This window comes from Peromyscus maniculatus, chromosome 1, assembly GCF_049852395.1.
Source record: "Peromyscus maniculatus bairdii isolate BWxNUB_F1_BW_parent chromosome 1, HU_Pman_BW_mat_3.1, whole genome shotgun sequence".
Lineage (NCBI taxonomy): Eukaryota > Metazoa > Chordata > Mammalia > Rodentia > Cricetidae > Peromyscus > Peromyscus maniculatus.
This window is the reverse complement of record NC_134852.1, coordinates 55598955-55626153: the sequence shown is the minus strand read 5'-3', so window position 1 is coordinate 55626153 and position 27199 is coordinate 55598955. Positions and strand designations below refer to the sequence as shown.

Below are 27199 nucleotides of genomic sequence, written 5' to 3'. Positions count from 1 at the left end.
GGACACAATTAAGCTTATATCACAGAACAGGCTAGATCAAGCTGAGATCACTTTTCTCAGATTCTTTATTTTTAATGCTGATACAGCTGAAGGTCCAATGAGCTATGAACCTCATCCAAAATCTTATTAGCATGCTGAGAGAGATTGTGGATCACTACCCAATCCTGTTCATGGATTAATAAACTTTGCATTGCATAATTTTACACCCCTGAGTGTGAGGGAGGAATGCTTATGTTTGTGGCATTCCTTCCTTTTTATTAACTATTTAAAACTCTACATTTATTCTTTTTCTGTTCTCCCCCACTCCGTGTAATCCTGTCAAGAAATGGAAACTCCTTTATTTTTAATAAAAGTTACCATGGGAAGAGACACATGGTTAATTCTACCCAGGCTAGAAAGAAAGGGAATTTTGTGTGGATGCATTTGGTAAAGTTTTTATTCATGATGGAAAGATAAATACAATGGATCAAATCAAGTTCAACAAAAGAAAGATGGCATAACCATAAAAACACACAAGTAAAGATGTGTTGCAAATGTTTGGATTATACAATTTGAGTTTTCTAGGAAAGTTAAATGTCTATGGGAAAGACACTCAGAACAGGCAATTGGAGCCCCTGTGTCTGAAGATGAAGCCACTCTCCACAGGTATAATTTACTTCTCTTCAGGGCATCTCCTAACTGTTCCTGAGACCCTCTAATAATGGTGCAGCCACTCAGACAATCCAATTTATACTCAATAAAGTTAATTGATTGTAGATGTTAGTAACATTAAGAAAACACCTTCACAGAAACATGTACATTTTGTATAACTGTTCACCATTTGGCTTACAAAATGACCTTCACATGTTACAGAAGTCATGCTGATGCAAATTCTCTTGAGCTGTGGGAGGTCAGCTGTCATCCTGCAACCATTGGGTTGATTAAAAGATGGCATATTGAAGATCTAGGGAATAAATATAGGAAGAATTTGTACCTTTGGGGACAGGGTTCAGTCACTGACACATTAATCCTCATCTACTTTATGGGTGTATTTGCATGTTTCTGTGCCCATGAGTGTACTGTATGTGTGCTTGACCAGAGGCAGGAGACCAACCTCAGCTCTTGTTCTTCAGGAACTACAAAAGCAAACAGTATTTGAGTGAGGGTCTCTAAATAGCTGGAGTTCACTAAATTGGCTAGAATGGTCTCCCGAATGAGACACTGTGATCTGTCTGTCCCTGTCTAACAGTGCTGAGTTTAAAATCTTTTACCTCCATGCCTAGCTATTGTTTTTTTAATGTAGGCTCTGGTTGACTGAACTCAGGGCCTCATACTTATCAGACAAGTTCTTCTCTATCATCCCAGATTCTCTAACCCCTTTTATAGAATAAAAATAATTTCTTTAGTCAAGAGACCCTGGTGCTATTAAAACCTGGTGCTTCATGCAGTGAACAGAGTTCACTTACAACCCCTTCTAGGTCACCCAGCACAAGCAATTATAAAAAGTTTTAAACTAGAAACACTTGTAAAATTACTATGATTTCACATTTATTTTTTTTACCCATGAACATTGCTAAGAGCTATACCAGGAGAGAAATTGGCATGTGTATCATTTAAAAATTTGACTCAACAAAGTACTTTTGTCATAATTGGCTTTATATTAGGAAACAGCATACTTTCCAGCACATTATTTCATTAGTGTTCATTGATTTGAGGTCTCTCATTAAATACAAAACTCTGCCTTGGGAACATCTTAATTAGCTAAGTTCAAAGCACTACTAACAGTATGTGGGCAAAACTTGACATTTAAATGCAGAAGTTGGATCTACAGATGAGAGAAAGGAAGATGTAGTGTTTGTCCTTCTGTGTTTGTGTTACCTCACTCAATGATTGTTTGCAGCTCCACCCATTTACCTGCAAATATTTCATTTTAATTTTCCCTTATAGCTAAATAAAATTATATTGTGTATATGAATTATGTTTTTATTACTCATTCACCAGATAATGGGCATTTAGGCTACCTCCATTTCCTACATATTGTTAATAGAGCAGCAATGAACATGGATGAGTGTTGCGTGGATTTTAAAATGGTCTTTTAATAAAGAACCCCAAACCAGATATTGGGCTACATCCTGAAAGATCAGAGAGACAAAGGAACAAGCCACTGTCACATCTTACCTCTAGGATTCCTCAGCCTGAAAAGCCTTCAGTTCCTGTCTCTCACCCCTTATATACCTTTTTTCTGCCAAGCCATCACTTTTTCTAGTGCTGGGATTAATGGTGGGTATGCTTCCCAAATATTGGGATTAACAATATGTGCCACCACTGCCTGGCTCTGTTTCTCTCCTAGGCTGAGTCAATCTCATGTAGCCCAAGGTGGATTTGAATTCACAGAGATCCAGACAGATCTCTGCCTCCGGAGTGCTAGGATTAAAGGCATGTACCATCACTGCCTAGCTTCTGTTTTTAATCTAGTGGCTTGTTCTGTTCTCTGATCGTTAGGCAAATTTATTAGGGTACACAATATATTACCACAGATGAGTAGGTATCTCTGCACTAGGATAGAGTCCCATAAACAGTACATGAAGGTTCTTATTTCTCACATCCTTGTCAGGATTTGTTGTCATTTGTTTTCTTAATCTTAGCTATTCTGATGAGGGTAAATGAAATCCCAAAATATTTTCATTCCTAATGTCTATGGATATTGACATGGATTGCACTACATCTATAAGTTTCTTTTGATCGGGTGGCCAATTTCACAGTATTTCACTCTACCAAACTATTAGCAAGGAGAATTCTTTCAATTTTCAGTATTCCTCCATTTCTTTCTTCAGAGAATTAAAGTTTTCATTGTAGAAGTCTACATTTACTTCATTTAGTTTGTTCTAGTGTTTTTGTTGGTTTTAGACTATTGCGAGTGGAAATGTTACTCTGATTTCATTTATCCCATGTTTGTTTTTGGTATATTGAAGAGCTATTGATTTTTGTATGTTGATTTTATATTCAGCCACTTAGCTGAAAGTGTGGATCAGTCTTCAATGTTTTATGGCAGAGTTTTGGAATTTCTCATAGACCTTACTTTTAATAGCATCCTCTAGACCAAAGAAGCATGATCCTATTCTTCCCCGCTTGTCCTTTGTTTCTGTGCACTCTAACAAGAAAAGGAAAACAACAGAACCAAGAACTGGCTTGAATTACATTGTGGTAAACCAATGAGCTTGCTGGGAATTACAAGCCTGTCTCCGTCTCCTGAGTGCTAGGATTAAAGATATGTGTATCACCACTCTATCATACACGTTATCATATAATGTATCATACACGTTAAATTCCAATGATTTAATCACAACAGCTATCATTCTAATTTATGTTTATTTGATTTCATTTATCCCATGTTTGTTTTAAGATTTAGAATACATCAATTTCTATTTTTCTTAGATACACAAGAACAGTCATTATTCCTGTGGATTCATTTTTCTATGTTGTATTTACACTGAAAACATATATAAGTTGAAATTCCCATAAACATATCTGTATTTCAGCCATCAGCCAGTAATTTTAGGAGAAAAATAAAGTTAATAGTTCTAATACAATTATTTATTTAGTTTTGTTTTCTGTGTCAGTCAAGCTGCTGCCTGGATCTACCTGTCCTGCTACGATGTATGAATAGACAAAGTTGTGAGAACTAAAGTCCTGAACCACATGCTGTCAAAGGTAATGCTGTTCCTTGCACTATATCTCATCTTAGATGATCTCTAGGGGATAAAATCACCACACATCAACCAAAATCATTTAGATTTATGTTTTAAAGTGCAGGTTTACAGGACATCAGCTTCCCAATACTGACTCTAGTGTACTATTATTTTATCATGTGGTTTGTGGGGATTATGATTCAGTTGAGATGGAATTTATCTACACTTGTGCAGAAGGACACCAGTGTCTATCACTGAGGGATTCTCCAGTGTTTCTATAGATGTTTTCTTGGTTTGCTTGTTTGTTTGTTTTCTCTTTGCTTTTCCTTGATGGGCAGAGTCTACTTCTTGGCAACAGAGAATGATTTGTTTGTTCATTATTTATTTTATTCTTATTTACATTGTGAATCTCTAAGCTAAGTGTCAAAGCAAATAAAATATCTCAAGCAGCAAATTATTCAGGGAGTAAAACTAGCATCCAAAAATAACATAATGTGATAGATAAAATAAATATAATAAAAATAGTAGGTGCTTTGGAAACAGAGGGGAATCCAGTGGGCTGTGTTTGAGATGGCCAGATTCCAGACAGCAGAGCCCAACTTGCCCTTTTGCTACATGTACAGGGGAGGCCAGTTTTCTGGCCCAAAGCCAACATTTGCTTCATAAAGTCCACATTCATGTTCCAAAAATCATTTATTTCCTAGGCACTGTAACAAGTCTCCGATTACTGAGGTCTTGTAGATGAAAGCCAAGTCATCACTGGATTGTGTTCTTAAATAATTTAGCAGATCCTCATCTGACCAATCAAGTTGTGAGCAGCACCTTTCCTCTGATGAGAAAACCAATGAGTCCCTGGTAGCTGGTATAGGGTAGAGTTTCCACAGCAGAGCACATGGTGGGAGACTTCACAGAGAAGGAGATTCAGATAACTAAGCATGGCCATCCTGAGCTGCCAAGTGATAAATGGCCCATGAAGGTGTGAATTCACAGCCTGGAACCCCCATCTAGAAAAGCAATGCCTATGACCTGACTGTGCCGTGTGCCAGACAGTGCTTAGCTCTCAGAGACTCTATTGAAAACCAACAGCAACAATAGACCTCCAAAATGCAGAAAATAAAGAACAGAAAGACAGCTTTGGATTTTAGTGGTAAGCCCAGGTTGTAAAGGCACCTCTACTGATGGCATGCACTGCTCAGCTTCAAACTTTCAAAGAAGCAGAAATATTGAGGGAAATGTTGAAAGGACTGGGGCAGTCTCTAAACCAATTTAGAAATCACAGGTGACAGAACCTATCCTGATTTACTATGATACCAGGTTTCCCTTGATGCCCAAACCAGAGAAAGATAATACTCTAACACTGTCAACTAATATTCTATATATACCTAGATGCGAACACTCTTTCTAAGGGAATCCAGTTATATTTAAATTCAATGGTGTGTTGGGAGTCCCTGCTGGTCAGAGGTTGCAATCTACCATGGCCTGGCAGTTTTCTCCAAGATCAGCCACATGAAGGACTGACTACCTCCCCAGCAAGGCTGCCTGCTCTCTACCTATCCTTATCTGGAAGATATCTGTAGACCAGGATGCCTGATTTATCTCATGGATTACCCTTGACATGTTCTCTGCAAACATTTTTTCTACTGCTGACCACATGGTAATTAAGTAACATGCTCTTAACTACTTTTACAGGCTTGTGCTGCCATTAACCCAGCATTATTATAGATAGGATCCTGCCACTTAATGCAAATTGGGGTTTGTTCCCAGGCTTCTCAATATTATATTTCCTATACTTTGGAATAAATTTGTGTTGTCTCACTGAAGTCATCTTCTGAAGGGCTATCACAGCTGTCTAAATCTTGTTTCCTGCTTCTTCTCCCGCTACCCTCATGGATCCATGGCCAACGATCCCAAGCAAGGAGACCCACAATAGTACATCATGACTAGGGACATTTTATTCAGAGAAAACCAGGTTGAGAGCTGGAGGTGGTGGCCTTTAATCCCAGCACTCAGGAGGCAGAGGCAGGCAGATCTCTGTGAGTTTGAGGCCAGCCTGGTCTACAGAGTGAGTTCTAGGAAAGGCACAAAGCTACACAGAGAAACTGTGTCTTGAGAAACAAAACAAAACAAACAAACAAAAAAAAACAAGGTTGATTTAACTGATAAAAATCATTATTTCACTATGAGTTTAAACAAGCTTTTCCTCATGTGTGCATGCTCATCTAGACATCAGTATTGTACATAATTTAGGAACAATGACTGTGACTATTAAATGAGCAAAGGATCTAAAAATGTAGCTTTCCTGGATTTAGGATGAGCCCATGTTCAGTGACTGGTATTACTAGAGAATAGAAGATGAAAGCGACTTAAACACAGAGATGTACATGGAACATCATCAGTTGTGTCCACACTTCAAACACTTCACAAAGCAGTTCACAGAAGTGTTCTGCACTTGCAAAAGGGATGCAGACAGAATGGCTTCTATAAGCCTGGTGACACCAGGAACTTCCAGGAGCTAGAGTCTCCCCCCAAATGATTAGAAGGATATATCCCCCTAAATACACTGACTTCAGAATTCTGGACTCCAGGAAAGTGCTCTAATAACACATTGACTTCAGACCTCAGGCTTCCAGATCTACAGGAAAATAACATTTTTTTGTGTGTGTGTGTTAAGACACTTGATTGTCCTGGGTACTGCTTCAGCTACAATAACACAATAGAAAACAAAACAATCATTGAAATACATTCAGAAGATTAATAAATGGATCACACATCTATAATAAAAAACACCCAGAAAATAAGAAAAAACAGAAGTTTCTCAATATATGATTAGTATCTTTAAACAAACAAAAACCCTAATAGCTTCTATGAAATTTAATACTGAAAATAGAAAACATTCCCCCAATTTCATGGAAATTGTTATACATCTTTTTTCCCAGTGTATCCCATTGCATGCATTAATTTTGAAGAATTAAAATGTTTTCCTTACATATTTAACATTGTCTCTGTTAATGTAAAATTGAAATTATCTAGATAACATACATATCTAAGTGAAGTTATATATTATTCTAATAAAATCATTTAATTCTAATGAATTCACAATACAAAAACCATTACACATTTTAAGGAAGCCAGTCAAACACTTACCCACTTCCAAACTCTACACATATCAGTTAAATTCCTTAGGGTTGGAATGGCCATTCTGAAGTCATGGAGCTTCACTTAGGGATTTATACTTTCACAATCAACTATAGTTTATTCATTCTTTATTTTTATGGTTTTTGTTATTCCAATATTAAAAAAGCTCTATTCCCTTATTCAAAAAATAACACAACAAAAAACTATGATGGATTTGAAACTAGAAGAATAATAGCTTTGTAACCTCTTTCACAACTCATCTTTCATTTGGCCAACATTATTAATATTTGAGATAAGTGAATTTATTTATGTCACAAAAGCACTGCATTACATGCTTTACCATTGTTTTGAGGTATCTCCTGTAGCTCCAGGAAGCATTTAAAAACATTTGCATACAGGTTTTCATACTGCTATCACAGGCTTTCTCGTTTTATAGATACCCTTAGCAACTCAATATGCACAATATAAAATATTTACACAACATTATTTGTGAGGTACTATATTAAAGTAATTAACAAGGGGTATTTAACAGCTCTAAAGATTAGCAATTGACAGGACTTTGGGAACTAGTGAGGCACAGACTATAATTACTGTTAGGAATAAGAAATAGTTATGGTCCCTTTGGAGAACAATTTTATAACACATACTAACAGCTATAAGAACTTTTATGGCCTTAGGGCTATGAAATCTAAGCAGGACTATACAGTCTAAAGAAATTATTATGCATATACTTTTATTCTTTCACAAAAAGGAAATCAGTTATATAATATTATACTGTTTTTTATACTAGAAATAACCTGGAGAGAAACTGTAGGTCTCATGTTCTTGTTTACTGATGCATATGATGGTTTTTAAATGCTCAAATATTATATAGTTATAAAATATCAAAACTCTATGGACTCTGTTAATGACCAGAAAAGAATGATGAAGTAATTTGTGAATAGGTATATTAGTAATACTAAGAATGCTTTGACTTTAAGGAGGAAGATGAGGGTGTGTTAGGGAGCAATATAAAAAAGTTCACCTACCATGTGCAAGATCATGGGTTCATTCCTGGGTGCCTTGTGTAAAATGAAAGAGTCCAACAGTTTAGAGCCATTCTTGAACATTTCCAGATTCATGGGCAGAAGACCTTGCAGAATGTGCATTGGAGTAGTCCCTTCTTTAAAATCATGTGCAATCACTTATGGATTCATTAAAATAACAGGAATAACCACAGACTCTTGATACATAAATAAGGGTATAGGTGCTATTATTGATCAACAATATGATACAAGAAGATGAATGCTTTGTGCTTTAAAAATAAAGAATTTAGAGGATGATTCTCTCTGCCATTCTAGGGCTTCTGTCAACAGCCTCTATTTCTTATGCTCCACACCTCAAAAGCTTTATGCATGAGGTTTGCCTAAAATATTTTTCTCCATATGGGGAAGTTTTATGGTTAGTGCAAAATGGACAATGGCCCACTGAGTTCTCTGCACAAAAGGTTGAACTTTTAGCTATTATTTTTGTTTTTAATCAGTTAAAAGGACTCCTCTTTAATCTTTACATGGACTCTCAACATGTGGTTAGGTTGTTCCCTCATATTGAAACTGCACCCTTATCCACTGAAGGTACTACTATTTTTACTTTACTACATAAGTTAAGGAACCAAGTTTGTAAAAGAAATTCCCCTTTCTTTGTGGATCATGTCAGAGCCCATTCCACCTTGCATGGACCTATTCATGATGGCAATTATCTCGCTGATCTTCACACCAAGTAACTTGTTCTTAGGGCTATAGAAATAGCTAAGGCAAGCCATAATCTACACCATCAAAATGACTCGGCTTTAAGATATCAGTTTAAATTATCTGTAATTAGAGTTTGTGGTACTTGTCCTGCTCATCTTAATAGCCTCCCTCTGGAAGTAAATCCTAGGGAGCTATGCCACAACGACTTTTGGCAAATGGAGGCCACCCATTTTCCTTCATTTGGTAAGATGTCTTCTGTACATGTGTGTGTTGACACTTATTCTCATGTCATTGTTGTTTCTGCCCACATGGGAGAGAGGCCTATAAAGACATTAGACAACGTTTGTTTTTTTAGCTTTTCATACCTTGACGTGCCAAGAGCATTAAAGACAGAAAATGTTCCTGCTTATCCATCAAAAACATTCAAATATTTTTGCAATACTTCTCACTCTCCTACACCACAGGCATTCCTTATAGCCCCCAGGGTTAGGCCATTGTAGAAAGGTCCCATCAAACAATAAAAATTTAAATTATAAAATTACAAGAAGGGGAATTCAAATACAGCTCTCCCCATCATCTTTTGCAACATGCCATGTTAGTGATTAATCACTTAAATATTGATGTTAAAGGTCAAACTCTGATGCTTTGTCACTGGGGCTTGGAAAATGAAACAAACAAACAACAGCAACAATAACAACAACAAAAACATTGGTTAAGTGGGAAGATCTATTGACAGGAAGAGGGTATGCTTGTGTTTTCCCACAGGATGCTCATTCACCCATTTGGATTCCAGACCTCCTCATGGTAAACTTCCTCCAGCCAACATTTTAACCTTCCCGGTTCCGGCTTCTGCCACCCTCTTATGAAGAAGCCTCTCTACAAAATAGTACACTACACACAGCTACTCAGCTGCCCAGCCAGCATGATCCCTCTGTATCACAGCTTGTTCCATAACTCCAACGTCTCAATCTGAGAGGTCGAATTCCTAGGAACCGTCACTCTGCATGGCCTCCAACCTGGGGCCAACTAAAAAATGTCGCTGACCGTGCTGGGGGTATGGTACAACAACAAACACTTCCTCCACCAGCAGACAGCCTTTTCATTGCTATGCTTGCGATCATCGCTGCTCAGGTACTGTTTTTCCTCTAACGTCCGGCTGCCGATCCTTACTGGGCATTATGTTCCTGACCCTCCTTTTTTTCATCCAACTACAGGGGACTTTCAAAAGATAAAAGTTGTTACTAACAATACTAAGCTTATGAGAGGAGAAGGCAGTGTCTTTATTTTGCAAAAATCCTTTCATAATATTTCTTATTACAGATATGCTGATACAGTCCTTTTATGTTTTTCAACAAAGAATGATTACATCCCCCGAAGGCTGCTTTTCACTGCCACCACGAACTCTGGTGGCTGCCTCCCCACGCTCCCCTAAGGGTCTTGATCTTTGGAATATAACCTTTAACTCCGTGGAAAATAGTTCAGATCCAGTAATCAGGATCTCAGATTCACCTCCCAGAGATTCACCACCCTGAAAAGATTTAAAAATATTTTTGGTTGTGAGGTGGCGCACGCCTTTAATCCCAGCACTCGGGAGGCAGAGGCAGGCGGATCTCTGTGAGTTCGAGGCCAGCCTGGGCTACCAAGTGAGTTCCAGGAAAGGCGCAAAACTACACAGAAAAACCCTGTCTCTAAAAACCAAAAAAAAAAAAAAAAAAAAAAAAAAAAAAAAAAATTCAAAAATATTAGAAAACATGTGGGATCATGTAAGCAAGACTTCTGGGTTTCCTCCCTGTTCTTCTGTGGATTTCCAAAAAAGGATATTTATTTCTCACCACAAAAGACAAATTTAAAAGTATTTGAATATTCCTTTTCCAGTCCAGTTTATAATTATAGATTCTATTTGAACCATAACAAAAATATTTTTAACGTGAATGATTCTTTTATACCTAAATCTATAATCATTGACAAATGGTGTTCATCTGGCTGGGCCTGCTCCTGATTCCTTGCTGGAGGAACTAATAATAATCAGTTTTCATTGATTATTGGTAACAACCAACTTTGTTCGCTTAAAAAGTCCTACCTATAAAGATCCAGAGATTTATGGTGTACATGCCTGTGTTCTTACTTCTTTTGCTCTTCTGAAAGAGGGCCCTTTGGTAGGATTAATATCACTTTTGCCCGAGGGTGTTCCTGTTGTTTCTTGTGAAAAATGTATTATTGCTAATTGTATTGTTGCATCCAAAAGTCCAATGTCCCCCAAAGACCACCAAGAGACCAATCTGAATGCAAAATCAGAGTCTTTAATTTGAGAGTTTTAACTTCGGCCCCTTGTCCATCTGTCAGAGCATTGAAATGAGAGGGACCCCAAGCAGTAGCAGGATAGGATTTTTACAGTGGTTAGGTGTAGATGTATCCAACTGTCTTATTAAATAAGAAACACAGAACCAATGTAAAAGAGAAAGCCAAGAGGTCAGAGCTCAGAGCTAAAATTTTACCCTCCTCATGCGAGCTCCTAGCTTCCTGAAAGAGAGCTACTTCCTGTGTATATGTCTTTTCATAGCCTTTTTTGTTCTGCCTTCTCATTGGTTGTAAACCCAAACACGTGACTGCCTTGTCACTGCCTGTAAGTACAGCCCTCCAGGTCTTAAAGGCATATGTCTCCAATGCTGGCTGTATCCCTGAACACACAGAGATCTACCTAGCTCTTCTACCAAGTGCTGGGATTAAAGGCATGTGCCACCACCGCCACACTCTTGCTATGGCTCTAATAGCTCTGACCCTTGGGCAACTTTATTTATTAACATACAATCAAAATCACATTTCAGTACAATTAGAATACCACCACAGTTAGGGTCGGGGGTCTAGGAGAATTCCAACTCTATATAGTTACTAGCTCAGGATTGGTGTTTACTTCAGGTTAAAGATGCTTGGTTTGAACTGATTGGAGAGTTGCAGCAGCAAGGAAATTGCGATATCCTCTAACAGTTTATGTCCTCGCATCTATATGACCAGTAGACCCATTTCCTCTGGTAGTTAGACATCCCATTTTTATCTGCAGGAAACTCATTCCCTCTGACAGTTATGGTATAGAATCTATAATAGCAGAGAACATCCCACAGGACATTCCTGGTGCTTTGTTTATTATGCCAGTTATACTTTATCATATCCTTTAGGTTATGGCAGGGAATGTCTGGAACTCATTTTTGTATAGTTCTTAATTGTCTGGGTCTAGAGGCAAAGGGGCAACACACCCTCTGGTGGGTTTTTTAGAATAATTTGTCCAAGAGCCTGCTGCCCCCTGTCTGACACTTCTCTAAGATGGCTGCAACCCTGTCATCCTCTCAGTATAAATTCTTGTGATCCCAATACTTATATTGTAACCAGACAGCCTTCATATGTACTTTTGTTAGTTAATCTTAGCTAATAATGATCTTGGTGTTCATGGCATAGAATAACTCACTAACGCTCTTAGTAGGCCTAAACAATTTATTGCTGTTTTAATTTTGGGCATCACTGCACTCATTAGTATTATAGGATCTGTTGCTACATCTACCTTAGTACAACAGGAACATGGTCCTGACCATGTTAATCAACTAGCTAAAAACATATCTCTGTGTTATTTATTAAGCAGCACTGTTTACTGAAAATCCACGAGGCACAAAAACAAAACCAAACAAAACTCTGAGATCCAGGATAGAGGGTTGGGGATTTAGCTCAGTGGTAGAGCATTTGCCTAGCAAGCACAAGGCCCTGGGTTCGGTCCTCAGCTCGAGAAAAACAAAATTAAAAAAAAAAAAGAAAGAAAAGAGATCCAGTATAGGCACCAAAACTACACAGAGAAACCCTGCCTCATAAAACAAAACAAAAGACCAAAACAAAACCCACTATAAGAGCTTATTAAGGGAAGGGAAGAGGAAAGGTGTGTATAGGCCTAAGGAATGACCATGCAGGAAGAGAGAGAAGGAATATTTGGAAGCCACTTTTATAGGTCCCCCTCCCTGCCGCCCCACTCGTGCATATGGGCTTCCACAGCTACGCCATGTATGTGCATAGATTATGTGATCATGCAGCACATGGGTTGCATAGGTCGCAAGGCCCTAGGTTGACTAAGCATCTTGCCTGGCTACTGGACAGCGCATGTGCAGTCATGTAACTGGGAGAGTAGCTAAGAATTCTAGCACTTTGGACTTAGTTACAAAGGAACAGATAGATAAAAAGCTTGAAGATAGGGTTAATTCTCTGGAGGAAGCAGTCTTGTTCACAGGAAATCAAATTCAAAACATCAAGGTTAGACTTCCCACCTCTTGCCCTTCATATTTTAAATAGACTTGTGTCACTCCTCTTCCCTATAACTCCTCAGGAATTACACGGCTTCAAGTCCAGGCTTTGGGGCATACAGAATAATTCTGATTTCTTCATGGATTTACAGCCCGTATGTTGTCAAATGATTGCAATTAGTCAGGCTAAGTTACAATCTCTCTCAGCTTCTCTGGTGGTGGAAAGATTTATAAATTCTTTGAATTCCTTTATGACAGGAGAAACCTTCTGATCATTTATTATCAATCTGGGCATTATCCTAGCCCTTGTGCTCATTCTTGTCTTCCTCCTCCCAATCATCCTCCAAAGACTGACAAACTCTATTAGATCTCTTCAATGGGATTCCCAGACTTCTAAATTAAAGAGTAAAAAGGGGGAGATGGCATGGACAGCATGGCGAACATTGCTGCTTGACAAAGTTCCAGCATTTCAATATTGCAGACCACACTTTTCCAGCATCTTTTTACTTTTATTTTTAATGATTCTCACTATTAATGCCTTTCCTTTTAAGAAATTTTGTGGGGACTTTTGTAAAGGATAAAAATGTGTACAATGTTAGCTCCTCTAAATTAAGTAATTCTTCAGAAAAAAATTCTTGCCACAGCAAAACTAAGAATTCTGTTGTGCCTTCCTAATTACACCAAGAACAGGAATGTTTCAGATTTACTAGACACACCTGATCCCAAGGATGAAATGCCTACAGTTCAGATCCAGAGCCTGAGTCCATTAAAGGCAAAAGTTCAGTTTATAAATACAGAATGGTACAGTATAATGAGAAAATAAGCCTGAAACCCCCTGCTGAAGCAAATCTCCAGCATGCTTCCATTCCCTACCTCTGTGAAATCAGATTTCATCTCTACCTCACTGAAGTCACAAACATCTGAAGGCAATCCCCCATCTCTGTAAAGTCAGAGACTTCTTCCATTCCCACCTCTGTGAAGTTACAGACCTCTGCTTCCCATTGTCATCTCTGTGAAGTCATAGACTTCTCTTCTATCCCCATCTCTATGAAGATGTAGATCTCAGCTTCGATTTCCCATCTCTGTGATATCATAACATTCTGCTTCCATTCCCATAATTCTCTGAAGTCATAGACTTCTGCTTCCATTCCCACATTTCTCTGAAGTCATAGACTTCTGCTACACTCCCCTATCTCCCCCTATCTCTGTGAAATCATTAATTTCTGCTTCCAAATCCCATCTCTGTGAAGTCATAGACTTCTTCCATCCCCACCTCTATGAAGTCACAGACACCTGCTTCCCTCCTCCATTTCTGTCAAATCATAGACCTCTGTTCCATCCTCATCTGTGTGAAGTCATAGACCTCTGCACCCATCCCTCATGTCTGGGAAGTCTCAGACACTTACCTTCATCCCCCATCTCTGTTTCCATCTGCTTCATTTTCAGCTTTAGGGTAAAAAAATGCAGCAAATTGCTTTTTGGTGAGACATTCACTCTGTTTTGTAGACATTATCTCATCAATAGATGTTTCAGTAGGTGAAAAAGTCCAGGGAACAATTTATTCCTATCTTTAAAGGGTGAAGAGGTTAAATGACTCATTTATGGAACTGAAAGCAGAGCTTCAGCATCCACAACAGGCTCTGTGCATAAGAGCATCAGCCAAATGTCTTCCAGAAACACAGCGAGCTAAAGGCTATTGAAATTTTGTCAGACATGAGTTTTCAGAGACGTCATTTATTGCAAAGTAAGAACTTGGAGATGAAGGGCACTGAAGATAGTTTATTCAAGGTACACAACATGTGCTTTCCTTTGAGACATGATTCTGTAACAAGAAACTAAAACTGACTTTCAACTTTCAGTTTCAGGGGATTATCCATACAGGCATGTATAGAAGTGTTTCTTGTGTTTAGCATGATTTATAATAGGCATTTTCACAGGCCAGTCTGTGAAAATGGATTGGGACAAGTCAGAGGTATTTTGTGATGGTTTCATAAAGCCCAACAGTGTCAGCTTTGTTCAAAAGGAATTGACTTTTGAGTCTTTGATCCTGCTTCTGTGAGTAGTGTATAAAAATAAAAAAAAATCCATTCCAAGTGAAGGAATCCTTTGTGGGGAGATCACTTCATCTTTGTCAAATGATAACTTCATCTTTTCTCAAAGTATTCTAATTATTTTCCCCTGTATTTATTAGTTTGTATGTAGGTCTATGTGTTTTTGTATGTCGATGTGTGTGCGTGTTTCCATGTACATACCATGGCATGCATGTGGTGGCAGAAGAAAAGTGAGGAGAGTAAGCTTTCTCCTTCCACAGTGGGGGATCGAGGGATCAATGGAAGTCACTGGGCTTGGCAACAAGAACCTTTGAGTGCTAAGATATCCCAAAGTCTCATCAAAGAATAGTTTATACCTTGTCTTTAGAATCTAGTCATCTGATTTTATTATATTTTGATGGTTAATTGTTGACCTATACATCTCCGAGTACAGATGCCATTCCAACTTGTGCTCAGTTCCCCATGATCACCCAGTGTCCTAGGTGAGCTCCCTTACTCCCAACTAGCTCTCTTGGGCACATTCTCTTTTGTCTACACTAGCTCCCTTCCCCCACCAGGCAAAGGCTGTCTTGACATCTGCTTTCTCTTCTGTCTTCCATGGTTTTCAAGAGACAGTCACAATAGTTATTCCCTCAGCACATGTGTATTTTCCTGTCTCTAGAAAATGCCTTTTTAATCTGTTTTTCACATTTCTACAAACCTACCTTCCTCCTTGGCTTTATTCATCTTATGTGAAATTGTTATTATTTGACACAATGTACATAAATTTAATTTGCTTCATTCATTGTCTGTCTCCCCCCTGTATCATGTCACTTTATACTGCTCTATTCATCAGAAAGAATATTCAATACAGGTCGAGGCATCATTAAGTGAGTGAAGGTAAACTGCTTTTACAATTAGTAGAATTATTGAAAAATTAAAAAAAAAATACTAATCAGAATTTAGCAACTTATCTTCATGGAAAACTCCCATTATCTTATAAGCCCATAGAATATCTTTCATGTGTTTCTTCCATAAGCCAAATTATGTGAAACTATCTATAACTGATTCACTTTGAAGTATGAAAACTTTGGTTTAACCTCAGTGCAAAAGTGATCACAGGAAGAAAAATGGACAACTATCTAGAAAATATTTCATGGATAAAAACATTATTTTGTGACTTATAGTGTGCTGACTTTTTCCACATGTGAATGTCTGATATTTCAGAGTATGGTTACCTAATTATGAAATTAAAATCAAAAGTGGGTTTATCCTGTCCTCCAGTTAACCACAAACCTCAGTGACATAGCCATGCCTGGCAGATGCAGGCTGAGACCTGGCTCATGGACCTCTCAGCACATCATCCTAGGCTCATCTGTGCACTTAGATAGTTCTAGAAAGAGAACAACTAACATTTTTTTTGTTTGTTTCCTAGAGAAAAATACCAAATTTACTAAATGTTTTAAAATATTGTGTTGTTTCATCTTTTTTGATAACATCTCCACACAGATCTTTTGAGTAGTCTTCTAGGAAAATTTAACTCTTACATGTTATTAAAACTAAATCCCACATTTTTTTAAAGGAGTAAAGTGAAGAAAAATAGACAGAAAAACAAACTTTCAGTGTTACCCCTGACTTGATAATAGCACATTTTAAAATGTGGTAAATTTAAACTTACTAAACTATCTGGTACGCATTTTCCTACTAAGCACTCGGTCCTCTTTATCTTATTCAGTTGACATCACTCATTATCCTTTCTGTGACAGTCACACACTGATGATGCTTAAGGACTCAGAGTGAGATCACCTGCTCATATAATCACTGGTGAAGATTTTTAAGGCTTCAGTGTTACTTCAAATTTCTGCTTCTTATTTTATTTTTGATATCCAGCCCACCTCCATCTGCCACGACCTTCTCTGTTCCTGATAATGCTATCACAAGAATCAGTAATTGTAAGATGGGGCTCATCTGTAAGTCCTTATTCCTTTTTACAATTATTATTATTATTATTGGTGCTTGAGAATCGAACCCAGCACCCTGTGAATCTTCAGGAAGCTCTTTAGCACTAAGCTATGCCCCAGTGCCATCAATTCTAACCAAGTTATGATGGCTGAATAGACCTCATCTATATGGTTATGCCACAGACATCAACATTTTGCTTTTGTGACTGCAGTCCTGTGGTAAGTATTTCTATCTAAATCTTTGCACACTGCTTCCATCTTTTCCACAAACGCGCAGAAGAGTATAAACCTTTAAACTTTTTGTATGTACTGCTTGACTTGGCTCTAAGTAAGTATCCTTTCTGTAAACAGGGAGAAGGGACTCAGAAAGAAATCAAATACTGAGCAAGTAGCTACTTCGATCCACAATTCCTCATTCTCTCAAATGACTTTTAAGTGAGATATTTTAAACCAAGAAATACCAGTTTAATGGGAGGGCCAATTAACTTTCTTTGCAAACAAAACACATCAAACTTTCTATCTACTGTCTTTGTTGAAAACTTTTTCATAGAAAACAGGATCACATACATGCAAAATTTATTGTGTATCCATAGGGAAGGAAAACTGAATAAAAACTGATCAGAACTGAGTCAATGAAAAGTTAGCTGGTTAAGCTATGTTGAGTTTCATAATGTTCTGTAAGTGATGGTAATGCCTCTGACATCTTGGTTAAAATCAAAACCAGCCTTAGGAAATAAGCAATATAAATAATTTAGATACCTTATACCCAGAGAAATACAATCCCCAAATGGCCTAACTTGATGCCCATACCCTTTTGACTGCTGGCTGAAAGCAGTCTGCATCTCCAGAATTCCCATCTATGCAGCTGGGCTCACCATTCTGTCCATTTTGTGCTTGTCTTAAAAACAAATGGAAAAATAAGCTCATGTTAAAATTGCTGAACTGAACACCACCACTTCACCTGGTTACCCTGAAAAGGTCAGTAACAGTCTTGACATGTATACTTAACTGTTTCTTGAGACCAGCAGCCAGGACCATGGCACTGTGGTGGTTAAACCTTTTGATGATGGCAGCATTACTATTCTCCTTTATGGATTTGGAATTGGAAGTAGATGGCATGGAGGAAATGCCATAGCCCTGTGAGAGACAATTCAGTAGAATAAACATCAAAATAAAAATTTCATTTATTATGAAATACATGCTTGGGTAGCTAGATATGGAGCACACACTTAGAATGTCAGTATTGGGATACAGAAACAGGCGAAATCCTGGGGCTTGCTTACCATTCAGCACATACCACCTAATGAGAGATCTGGCCTAAACTATCAGGTCAGTGATCTCAACAGCCTGGCACAATTACACTATTGGTGTAATAGTGGCACGAGTATTATAGAGGTAATTAACTGCTTTCTGATTGGATTCCAGACCTGATCCACAGGCAGCAACTCATGCTTGATACAGGCCCAAAGCAGGGAATCCACCACTATTTAAACTGTTTTCTGAATGTCTCATGTCCACATCCATATATTGGTGCTGCCAGATTCACCAAAGAAGCTTAAAAAAAAAAAAAAAAAAAAAGCCAGGTTTGATAGAGCATGTCTTTAATACTAGCATTAAGGAGCCAGAGGCAGGTGAATCTCTTAAGTTCAAGGGCAGCCTGGCCTACAGAGAAATCCTATCTCTAAAAAACCCAAAAACTTAAAAAAGAAAAACATTTTCTTTGAGATTACAATATAATTACACATCATTTCCCCTTCCCTTTTTACTTTCCAAAACCTCCCATATACCCCCTTCTTGCTCTCTTCCAAATTCATGATCTCTTTCTTCAATATTGTTCTTACATACACTGATGTAAAAGCTTCTTACTGTAGTGGGTGGTGGTCATAAAGCTGAAGTGCTGAAATTAAGGGATGGTAGAAAGCTTGCTCTAGGTCATTCATTTCACACCCGCTAAGGCTCAGGGAACATTGTGGAAGGAGGGGCACAAAGAATGGAAGGGCTGGAGGATGGAGAGGCATGCTACAAAAAGGCATCTTCTGGATATGATGCCACCACTGCACTCACTTCAGCTATTGCACAAGACCTGCCTAAGATCAGGCATGACCACTTCATCATGGGAGGGGTACGAGCCCAGGACTATTACAGTTAATTGCCTCTGGGGAAAGGAGTGTCATTTTTTTTCAGTAGTACAATCACTGATAAGCTGCCCATGCTCCAGTAAATAAACTCCTATCATGTTCATAAAAGAAACCTTGACAAAACTCAGTGGGTCGCACACATACAAAAGACATGAAAGGAGGACCTCTTATTGGGAAGGGTTTCAGCAGGAGTGGGGGAACAGCAGGGGTTGCTGTGGGTGAACATGACTAAAATTCATCATACCCATGTACACAGCTGTCTAAAGAAACAGAAAATGAAAAAGGTGGATGGAATCTGAGAAACAGTAACTGAGGTTGTCCCTGTCCCTGTGTACACATGTACATATGTACACGCACGCACGCACGCACGCTCAAAATGAACAAACAAGAAGATACAGATTCAACTTCTGGTTTTATTACATTTTCCAATTGTTAGTCGAGGCACGTGATCAACTTTCTAAGGTATAACTATAACCAACCCCAACCCCGGTAGTTATCTATACCACCCTTTCTGTTTTCTTCAAAATTTCACTTTCAAAAAAGACACTACTTTTTTCATTTGACAACTGGCAATCAATCTGCTTTCAGCAAAGTGTAGATGCCATGAGTCTGCCTACTCTTGTTCACTGGCCTTCCCTAGCACATCATATAAATTCTTTGTAATTATTTGATTAATTGCTAAAAATGTAAACTAGTTAATTAAGGTTAGGAAATAAAGGAACTATGAGGGAACATGATCAACATTACTGGAGGGGAGGTGGTTCAAAGTCACCTAAGCAAATGTTAATGCTTTTAAAATAAAATATGGAAGAGCCAAGAACAGGTTCATGAGGATCATCAACGGTTTGTTTCATTCTGCATGTGAAATATCTAAGCAGATGGACTGGAGAGATTGCTCAGTGGTTAAGAGCACTTGCAAAGGGAACAGGCCTAGTTCCCAGCATTCATGAAGTCTGTAACTTCAGTTCCAAGGTATATCTCTTATGGCATTCATGGGCACCTGCATGTACATGGCACCCATTCAGACAAGCAGGCAGGCAAACTAAAAAAAAAATTTTTTTTCATAAAAAGAAAAAGGAAATATCTAAGTAGTAAATACCAATTTTATAGTTGGGTAAATGATTTGAGACCTTTGGAGTTAGATGAGGGCTATATAGGATTCATCCTTACATAATTAGTATTCAAAGAAATGAACAGGAAGCCTGGAATCATAACCTGTTTAAGGGTTAATTGTACAAGTAGAGGCTAGCAGATAAGCAAATAGATGTATGCTTATTTACTGGAACAATGGAGTGAGTCCAGTTTCTGGAGAACTGCTCATGGGGAAGCTTAAAAATTATTTCTAAAAAGGTTAAGCAACTCACAGAGAACTCAGTTCTCTAAGGCAATTTTAAGTTACTTATAGCATTTGTGTAGTATGATGTATGTGTGTGAGCATGAGTGCTCATGTGGAGGTCACAGGACAACTTTTGGGAGTTGGTTCTCTCCTCCCACTGTGGGTTCTGGGGCTCAAACTCAGGTGGTCAGGCTTGTGAAGCAAGTACTTTCCTCAACTGAGTCAACTCAATGGTATTCTAAGACAATTTTAATGGCAAATAGCAGTGCAAAAAAAAAGGTTTTTTTCTAAATTATGGGACTCAAACCCAGTGCCTGTTGCATACTAAAAAGCACTTCTGACAAGTTAACAGTATTCTTTTTTCTTTTCATTTTTTCTTTAAAAAATATGGAATGCTTCACAAATTTGCGTGTCATCCTTGTGCAGGGGCCATGCTGATATTTGTATTGTTACAATTTTAGTGTATGTGCTGCCGAAGTGAGCACAAGTTAACAGATTCTTAAGTTAGGGCATATTTAAAACATAAACAATACTGAAAACCAAGAAAAGATGATAATTTTGTCTCTTCATCACTTCTTACCTCATCTAATGGTTTATCCTCCAAAGCTGTCAAATCTAGCATTGGGTTTTTCACTCCTAATGAAACCATTGTTTTTAATCCTAGAAAATCAATGAAAAAACTGGTTCAAAGTTCATCTTTCTCAGATATATTTTAAAAATTTTACTAATAGTTCTAACAGTCAAGAATGGCAAGGTGAGTGTCAGGGTGCCAGGGAGAGACACTTACCCTTTTCATCTATTTTGGCACATTCTGCAAAGAGATCCTTTGATCCTGTATTTAGTCGGTCCCTGTGAAAATAATGGGACTGGAAAAAACGTGTCCAGAACTCCTTTTCTGTCATGTTGTGTGGTACAGTTTCTGCATATTTCATTTTTACTGTGGGGAGAAAAAAAAAAAAAAACGCACATAAGATATCTTATATAATATAATTGAGTTCCTATTTCTTAAGAACCTTCCACCTTAGGAACTGGATGAAGACTAAAAGCTCTCTTGACACTCTTGTACTACAGGATTATAAATATGGAATAAAATTTAACAGATTTAGGTAAGGTAGCATCTGTGAATCTTTACAAACTATAGACATCATTTACACACTGGGAAGATTTTTTTCAATAGCAAACCTGGAAATTAGACCTGACTAATACAAGGCAGTGTTAGTTGGTGGGAAAATAAAACTTTTAATACTCATAGCATTACCAGCTGAATTCTCCTGAAAGCTTCCAGTTTAGTGATCAGCATTCAGAAGCACCAGGTCTGCCATTTATTGTTTAGGTGACCCTGGAGCAGACTTTTTTCTTTATACCTTAGTTCCTTATTAGAAATATATTAACAGTACCTACTTCACAGGATATTTATGATGATTAGAGTATATGGAAAGGGCCTTAGAATAGTAAACACTACAGTCTGCGCTGATAGTCTAAAACAGTGGTTCCCAACTTGTGGATCGTGATTTCTTTGGGGGCTGCATATCCGATATTTACATTACAATTCATAACAGTAGCAAAATTACAATTATAAAGTAGCACTGAAATAATTTGATGGTTGGAGGTCACCACACGAGGAACTGTACTTACTAAAGGGCTGCAGCATTAAGAAGGCTGCGAAGCACTCATCTAGAGGTGGCAAGCAGGCATCTCCAGGCAAGTGAGACAAGACAGTATCTGGCTCAAGGAGTACTGTTCAGTGAGTAGAGTAAGCGAGCAAGCAGTGGCTCTCACCTTGGCTGCTACCACAAACCATCAGGGCTGGGGTCAAGGCATGGGTTGGGAAGGTCATTCTGTATACACAATGAGGGATGAGTTGGGAGTGGGGCGGAACAGCTCACTTACTGATATCTGTAGCATTCATTTTATTCTGGCTGTGCTGAGGGCTAAAGAGCCACTGACAGGAAGAATGACAAACATTACATGCATGAACTAATGACTGCACTGAACTTGAATTCATTTACTGAACCCTTAGCATCTACCATGTCAGGAACTGAGAAAAATATTTTTACACGCTATGTTATATTTCATCAGGAATAAGAGAGGATTTTCATTGCTATAAATAGAATTTATCTAAATAATTCCTTTAATGATCTAAAGTTAAAATTCAGTAACTGACTCTTCTTACCTGCTGGATAGGTCCTAAATATAGATTCAATGATATCAGAAGTTAAATTATATCTCAAACCATTACATCCATCTGTTTGGGGCCGGACATCAGCCTAAAACAAAGATCACAAATATATGTACTTACATACCTTTGTTAGATATTTGCAGAGTATGTTTGTCTAATCTCCCAATGGATAATACAGAGGTGAAACAGACTTTCTGAGCAATCTGCCGACAGAGCAAGCCCCATACACCAACTCTATATAGAGAGACAGGGCTCAAAGAAGCCTGGACATGCTTATCATATTCTGGGGAGACTTGTAAGTCTGCTTTTTTGGAAGTCTGAAATGACTAAACATACATATTCAAGAGCAGCCAACATCAGAGATCTACTGCAGTTTTAATACAGAAGTTGTATAGTTTCCAAAACTGCTGTGAACCTTAGCTAATAGTTTAAAGGACACTGGCTAACTGGTTTCCTTAGGAAAGGCTTTATGAATTTGGCTTACTACTAATCACCCAGAAACGTACTTAATATGTGTAATAGCTACTCAGTTTTTAGCTTGTCTGTTGAGACAGAAACCAGCTTAGGCTAGAACTCCTTATGTAGTCCAGGTTGGCCTTGAACTCAACATACTTCTGCATTTGCCTCCCAAGTGCAGGGATTATAGATGCACACTACCATTCCTGGCCTCCTATTCAAATTTTTGTTAATGAGTAAATATTGTTCTTATTCTTTTCCTATAAAAAAAATCCATTTCCTAATTGAAAAGATAGCCCTAATTTTTCTATTAAATGTTTTACAGTCTTATTTTTTCTAAGTGATTACAGTCTCTGTACAGTTTACTCTGTATTATGAGTAAAACAACAATCATTTTACAAAAGTACCAGAGCTGGGTGTGGTGGCACACATCTGTAATCTTACTTCTCTAGAAGAAAAGGCAGGAAGATCACTCCAAGTTTGAGGCCAGTCAGGGCTACACAGCAAGATCTTACCTCGATGTAAAAATTTAAAATTATATTTAAAATTGCATTTAAAAGGTTATTTTAGAAGGCTACCATTGACAACAAAATTTTCTTTCTTTTTGAGACCAGGTTTCACTATGTAGTTGTTCTGGAATTCACTATATAGACCAGGCTTCCTTGAACTCACAGAGATCTACCTGTCCCCTGCCTCTTGAGTGCTGGAATTAAAGGCATGTGCCATTACATCTGGAGGCAACAAAATCTTTACTAATTTACTTCAAAGGAGATGTCAGAATTTTCAAGAGAAATGGCTTTTTTGGCTTGGGAAGACGACTCAGTGGATAAAGCACAGGAAGACTGAGTATCAATGCCTAAAACCTACTTAGATAAACTGGACGCTGTAGACCATGTATGTGTCATCCATGTACTGTTACAGGAAAATAGGAGGTGGGAACAGGGGCAATTCTGAGTGAATGGGCCAGGATGCCTGACATATGTAGCAGAAAACAAACAAAGCCCCAAACCCACAGGAGACTTGGCTCAAACAAAGCAGAAGTCAAGGACCAACATCTAAAACTGTCCTCTGACCTCCACATACACACGATGGCACACATGTGCCTGTGTCTATACACACCTCCAACCCAGAGGTTGGAGCACTCCAACGTTCTTTTTTTTTGTTGTTGTTATTTGAGACATGTTCTCAGATAGCTGGGTGGTCTGAATGAGATGCTCCATAAGTCTCAGACATCTGAATACTTGGTTCCCAGTTAGTGACTGTTTAGAGAAGATTAGGAGGTATGGCCTTGCTAGACCAAGTGTAGCACTGTGGTTGGGTTTTGAGGTTTTCAAAAGTCTCACACCAAACCCAGAGATATTAAGTTTTCTAGTAGCCTGCTGCCACACCTTTGCTCACCCATCATAAACACTAACCCTCTGGAACTAAAAGCTCAATTAACTCTTTTATAAGCTGCCTTGGTCATAGTGTTTTATTACAGCTATAGAAAAATAATTACAATATTGAGACTGGCCTTGAACCACAGACCCTTCTGCCTCTACCTCCTAAGTGTTGATATTACAGATATGCTCCTTCAACCCCTAAATGTCTATTATAAAAATACTAGAGTTTTCCTACTTTTCCCTCAGAAATCTAAAAAGATCACATACCAGAAATGCTGCAGAAATGCCAACATCCTGTTTGTGACTGGATGCAGAACTATCTGTTGCATTCACATTTAAACGATTGGCCCAGAATTCCTCAGCACTGATCACTTGGCTCATAACAAGGTCTTTATAGAGCTGGAATAAAACAGGATCTTCTTGGAGCATTCTGGTGATAGATACAGTAAATGTAATTAAACTTCTGTGATATTCACATGACTACTTTCATTTTGTGATGACTGAGTAGCAGAAGTCATTGGATTAAATCATTTTTAGAGTGATAAATGAAGCACAAATAAAGGGAAGGAAGTTTTAAGAAGCAGACTAAATTTTCTGAGACAAAGAATTGTTCTTATACATCTTTCCATTCTTGCAATACAGTACTGTATTCTCCCACACATAAGGGTGAACAAGAGAAGGGACAGCCACAGAGTTCCCAGTACTTATTCATCATTCTGACAAACGCAAAGAACTGTAAGTACCAACTTGGACAGATACTGTTAATGAAATAATTTCTCTTACCAGAACATTTCAATGCTTTTCTTTTCTTTTTTTTTTTTTTTTTTTTTTTTTTGGTTTTTCGAGACAGGGTTTCTCTGTGTAGCTTTGCGCCTTTTCCTGGAACTCACTTGGTAGCCCAGGCTGGCCTCGAACTCACAGAGATCCGCCTGCCTCTGCCTCCCGAGTGCTGGGATTAAAGGCGTGCGCCACCACCGCCCGGATTCAATGCTTTTCTATCTCAATCTTTCATAGTATGGATTTTTAAGATTATTATTTTTTAAATAATTTAATAAAGGCTTTTATTAGGGGGTAAGGAAACACAGAACAAGGCACATGGGGAGAGAGACCCTCTGCAGAGGTGGGACTCAGAAGTCTAAAACCCCACAGTATGGGTTCTTAGTTTCTTATTCACAAACACACCTCTAATAGTTTAGTATTGTCTCTGTAATTAGAGCTGGAGAAAGAGCAAGGAACCACAGTGTTTTGTAATGTCAGGAATCCTAATCAAATGGTAGGTTTCATGCAGTAATTTTGGGGCTGCATGGTCTTGTTTGCCGGAAGTCACACAACTAACACATGGTAAAAGTGGAGAACTAGAGGCAGTAACAGCATGGATCCTATTTTCCTACAGAAGGGAGACGTGCCAAGCCCCTAGGAAAGTGGGGAAGCAGAATCTCCACTTTCACCTGTTCTTTTCTTCCAGTTCTTTATTGGCTTTCCGCTTGAACTTGGGCAGCAACTGCTGAAGGAGGTCCTTCACTGCATCCCGCTCTTTCACCGCTGTGCTTTCGTTGGAAAAATGGAAGTTTGTTGTGTCCCCTGCATGCAGGACCAGCTGAAGCTGAATTTTAGCTTTTCCTTCTGGACTGATTTTCTGGCCTAAAAGAAGCATGAAGCTAATTAGACAAGGACACTCAGAATTTCAAGGACATCCTGGGCTAAAATTTCAAGCCTGAGCCTAGCTTATGATATAGGAGACACCGCCACAAAAGTGAAAATAACTCAAATACATTATATTCATGTATGACCATGTAAAAAATGTTTTAATATGAAGAAAAAAAAAAGAAACTTAAAGTGAATGATTAAGAAACAACCTGGGAGGTAGTAGCAGTTAGTGGAACTCTTGCTCATCTCCTATTGAGGACCCTACATTTGATTCTTGGCAATGTCAACTTACCTGTCTCTCAACAAACCCCAAGCATACAGGTTCTGAGAATATTTGATATAAGCCTATTGTAGTATATGCTAGATGAGGCCAGAGCGCACAATCAATGGGACTTTTTCTTTGGAGGCAGGGCCTCCTATATAGTCCAGGCTTTTCTCAAACTCTATTTGTAGCCAAAGATGACCTTGATCTTCTGATCTTCTTTCCTCTAGCTACTATGTGCTAGGATATATAATGTGCTGCCACCCTGGGTTTATGTAATGCCAGGGACCAAACTCAGAGCTTTGTATATGTTCCATAAGTACCCTACCTACTGAGCTACATTCCTAGTCCCTGAAGATTTTCTTCCTCATTGTAACCACATGTAGATTGAAAGTGCTTAAATATATGCACATAACAGAACCCGTGGTCTTTCTTTTTCTTATGTATTTTGCCTGCATATATGTATGTGCACCATGTGTGTGGCTTGGTGCCCAAGGAAGCCAGAAGAGGGTGTTGGATCCACCCTAGAACTGGAGTTACAGATGGCTGGGAGCTGGCATGAGGTCTTTTGCAAGAACAGCAAGTACTCTTTTAACATTTGAGTCATCTCTCTATCCCCAGGATCTATGTTCTTAACAAATGGCTGTCATGGCAACAGTGCTTCTCCTTTCTCAAAGAGGAATCAGAGATGGAGGGCTCTGTCCCACTAAATAGGCAACTCATGGCAGTGTGCCATACTGTACAGAGTTCTCACTAATAAACAGATTTCTGATATGTGTGTGTATGGGGTGAGGGGGAAGAAAGACACACACACAGAACGTCTCTCTCTTTGTAGTCCAAACTGGCTTGTAACGTGGAACTTTTACTTAAGTCTACACTGGCCTCAAATTTTTGATAACCCTATTGGCTCTGCTGTCTCCTGAGTGTTGGGATTATGAAATGTGCCACTTTACCCAGCTTGTCTAGACAGATTTTATGAACCTTAAACAGAAATTTGG

At 38.4% G+C, this 27199-nt stretch overlaps 1 protein-coding gene, 1 long non-coding RNA gene and 1 other non-coding gene across 4 annotated transcripts in view; 1 reads left to right on the top strand and 2 right to left on the bottom strand.

The window, feature by feature from the left end:
- The window catches only part of LOC143266916 (uncharacterized), a 68327-nt gene extending 64636 nt beyond the window's left edge, over positions 1–3691 (top strand). The window contains exon 3 of the long non-coding RNA XR_013041753.1: positions 3600–3691. This is a non-coding gene — a long non-coding RNA (uncharacterized LOC143266916). The remainder of the gene's footprint in view (positions 1–3599) is intronic.
- Positions 1–27199, bottom strand: part of LOC102914896 (general transcription factor IIH subunit 1-like) — a 72908-nt gene that overhangs the window by 35134 nt on the left and 10575 nt on the right. The window contains exons 3-10 of one of the 2 annotated variants that reach the window (XM_076542911.1): positions 25741–25933; positions 24560–24722; positions 22449–22542; positions 21063–21212; positions 20856–20935; positions 17811–17938; positions 17612–17699; positions 419–943 (exon numbers count right to left, since the gene is read on the bottom strand). In XM_076542911.1, coding sequence (XP_076399026.1) covers positions 743–943; positions 17612–17699; positions 17811–17938; positions 20856–20935; positions 21063–21212; positions 22449–22542; positions 24560–24722; positions 25741–25933 — 1097 coding nt within the window. In that variant the 3' untranslated portion in view covers positions 419–742. Of the gene's footprint in view, positions 1–418; positions 944–17611; positions 17700–17810; positions 17939–20855; positions 20936–21062; positions 21213–22448; positions 22543–24559; positions 24723–25740; positions 25934–27199 lie in introns of those variants that run through there. The other variant, XM_076542913.1, reaches the window with a different exon arrangement.
- Positions 20657–20760, bottom strand: LOC121826934 (U6 spliceosomal RNA). Its single transcript, XR_006069095.2, has one exon. It is a non-coding gene; the product is annotated as a U6 spliceosomal RNA (small nuclear RNA).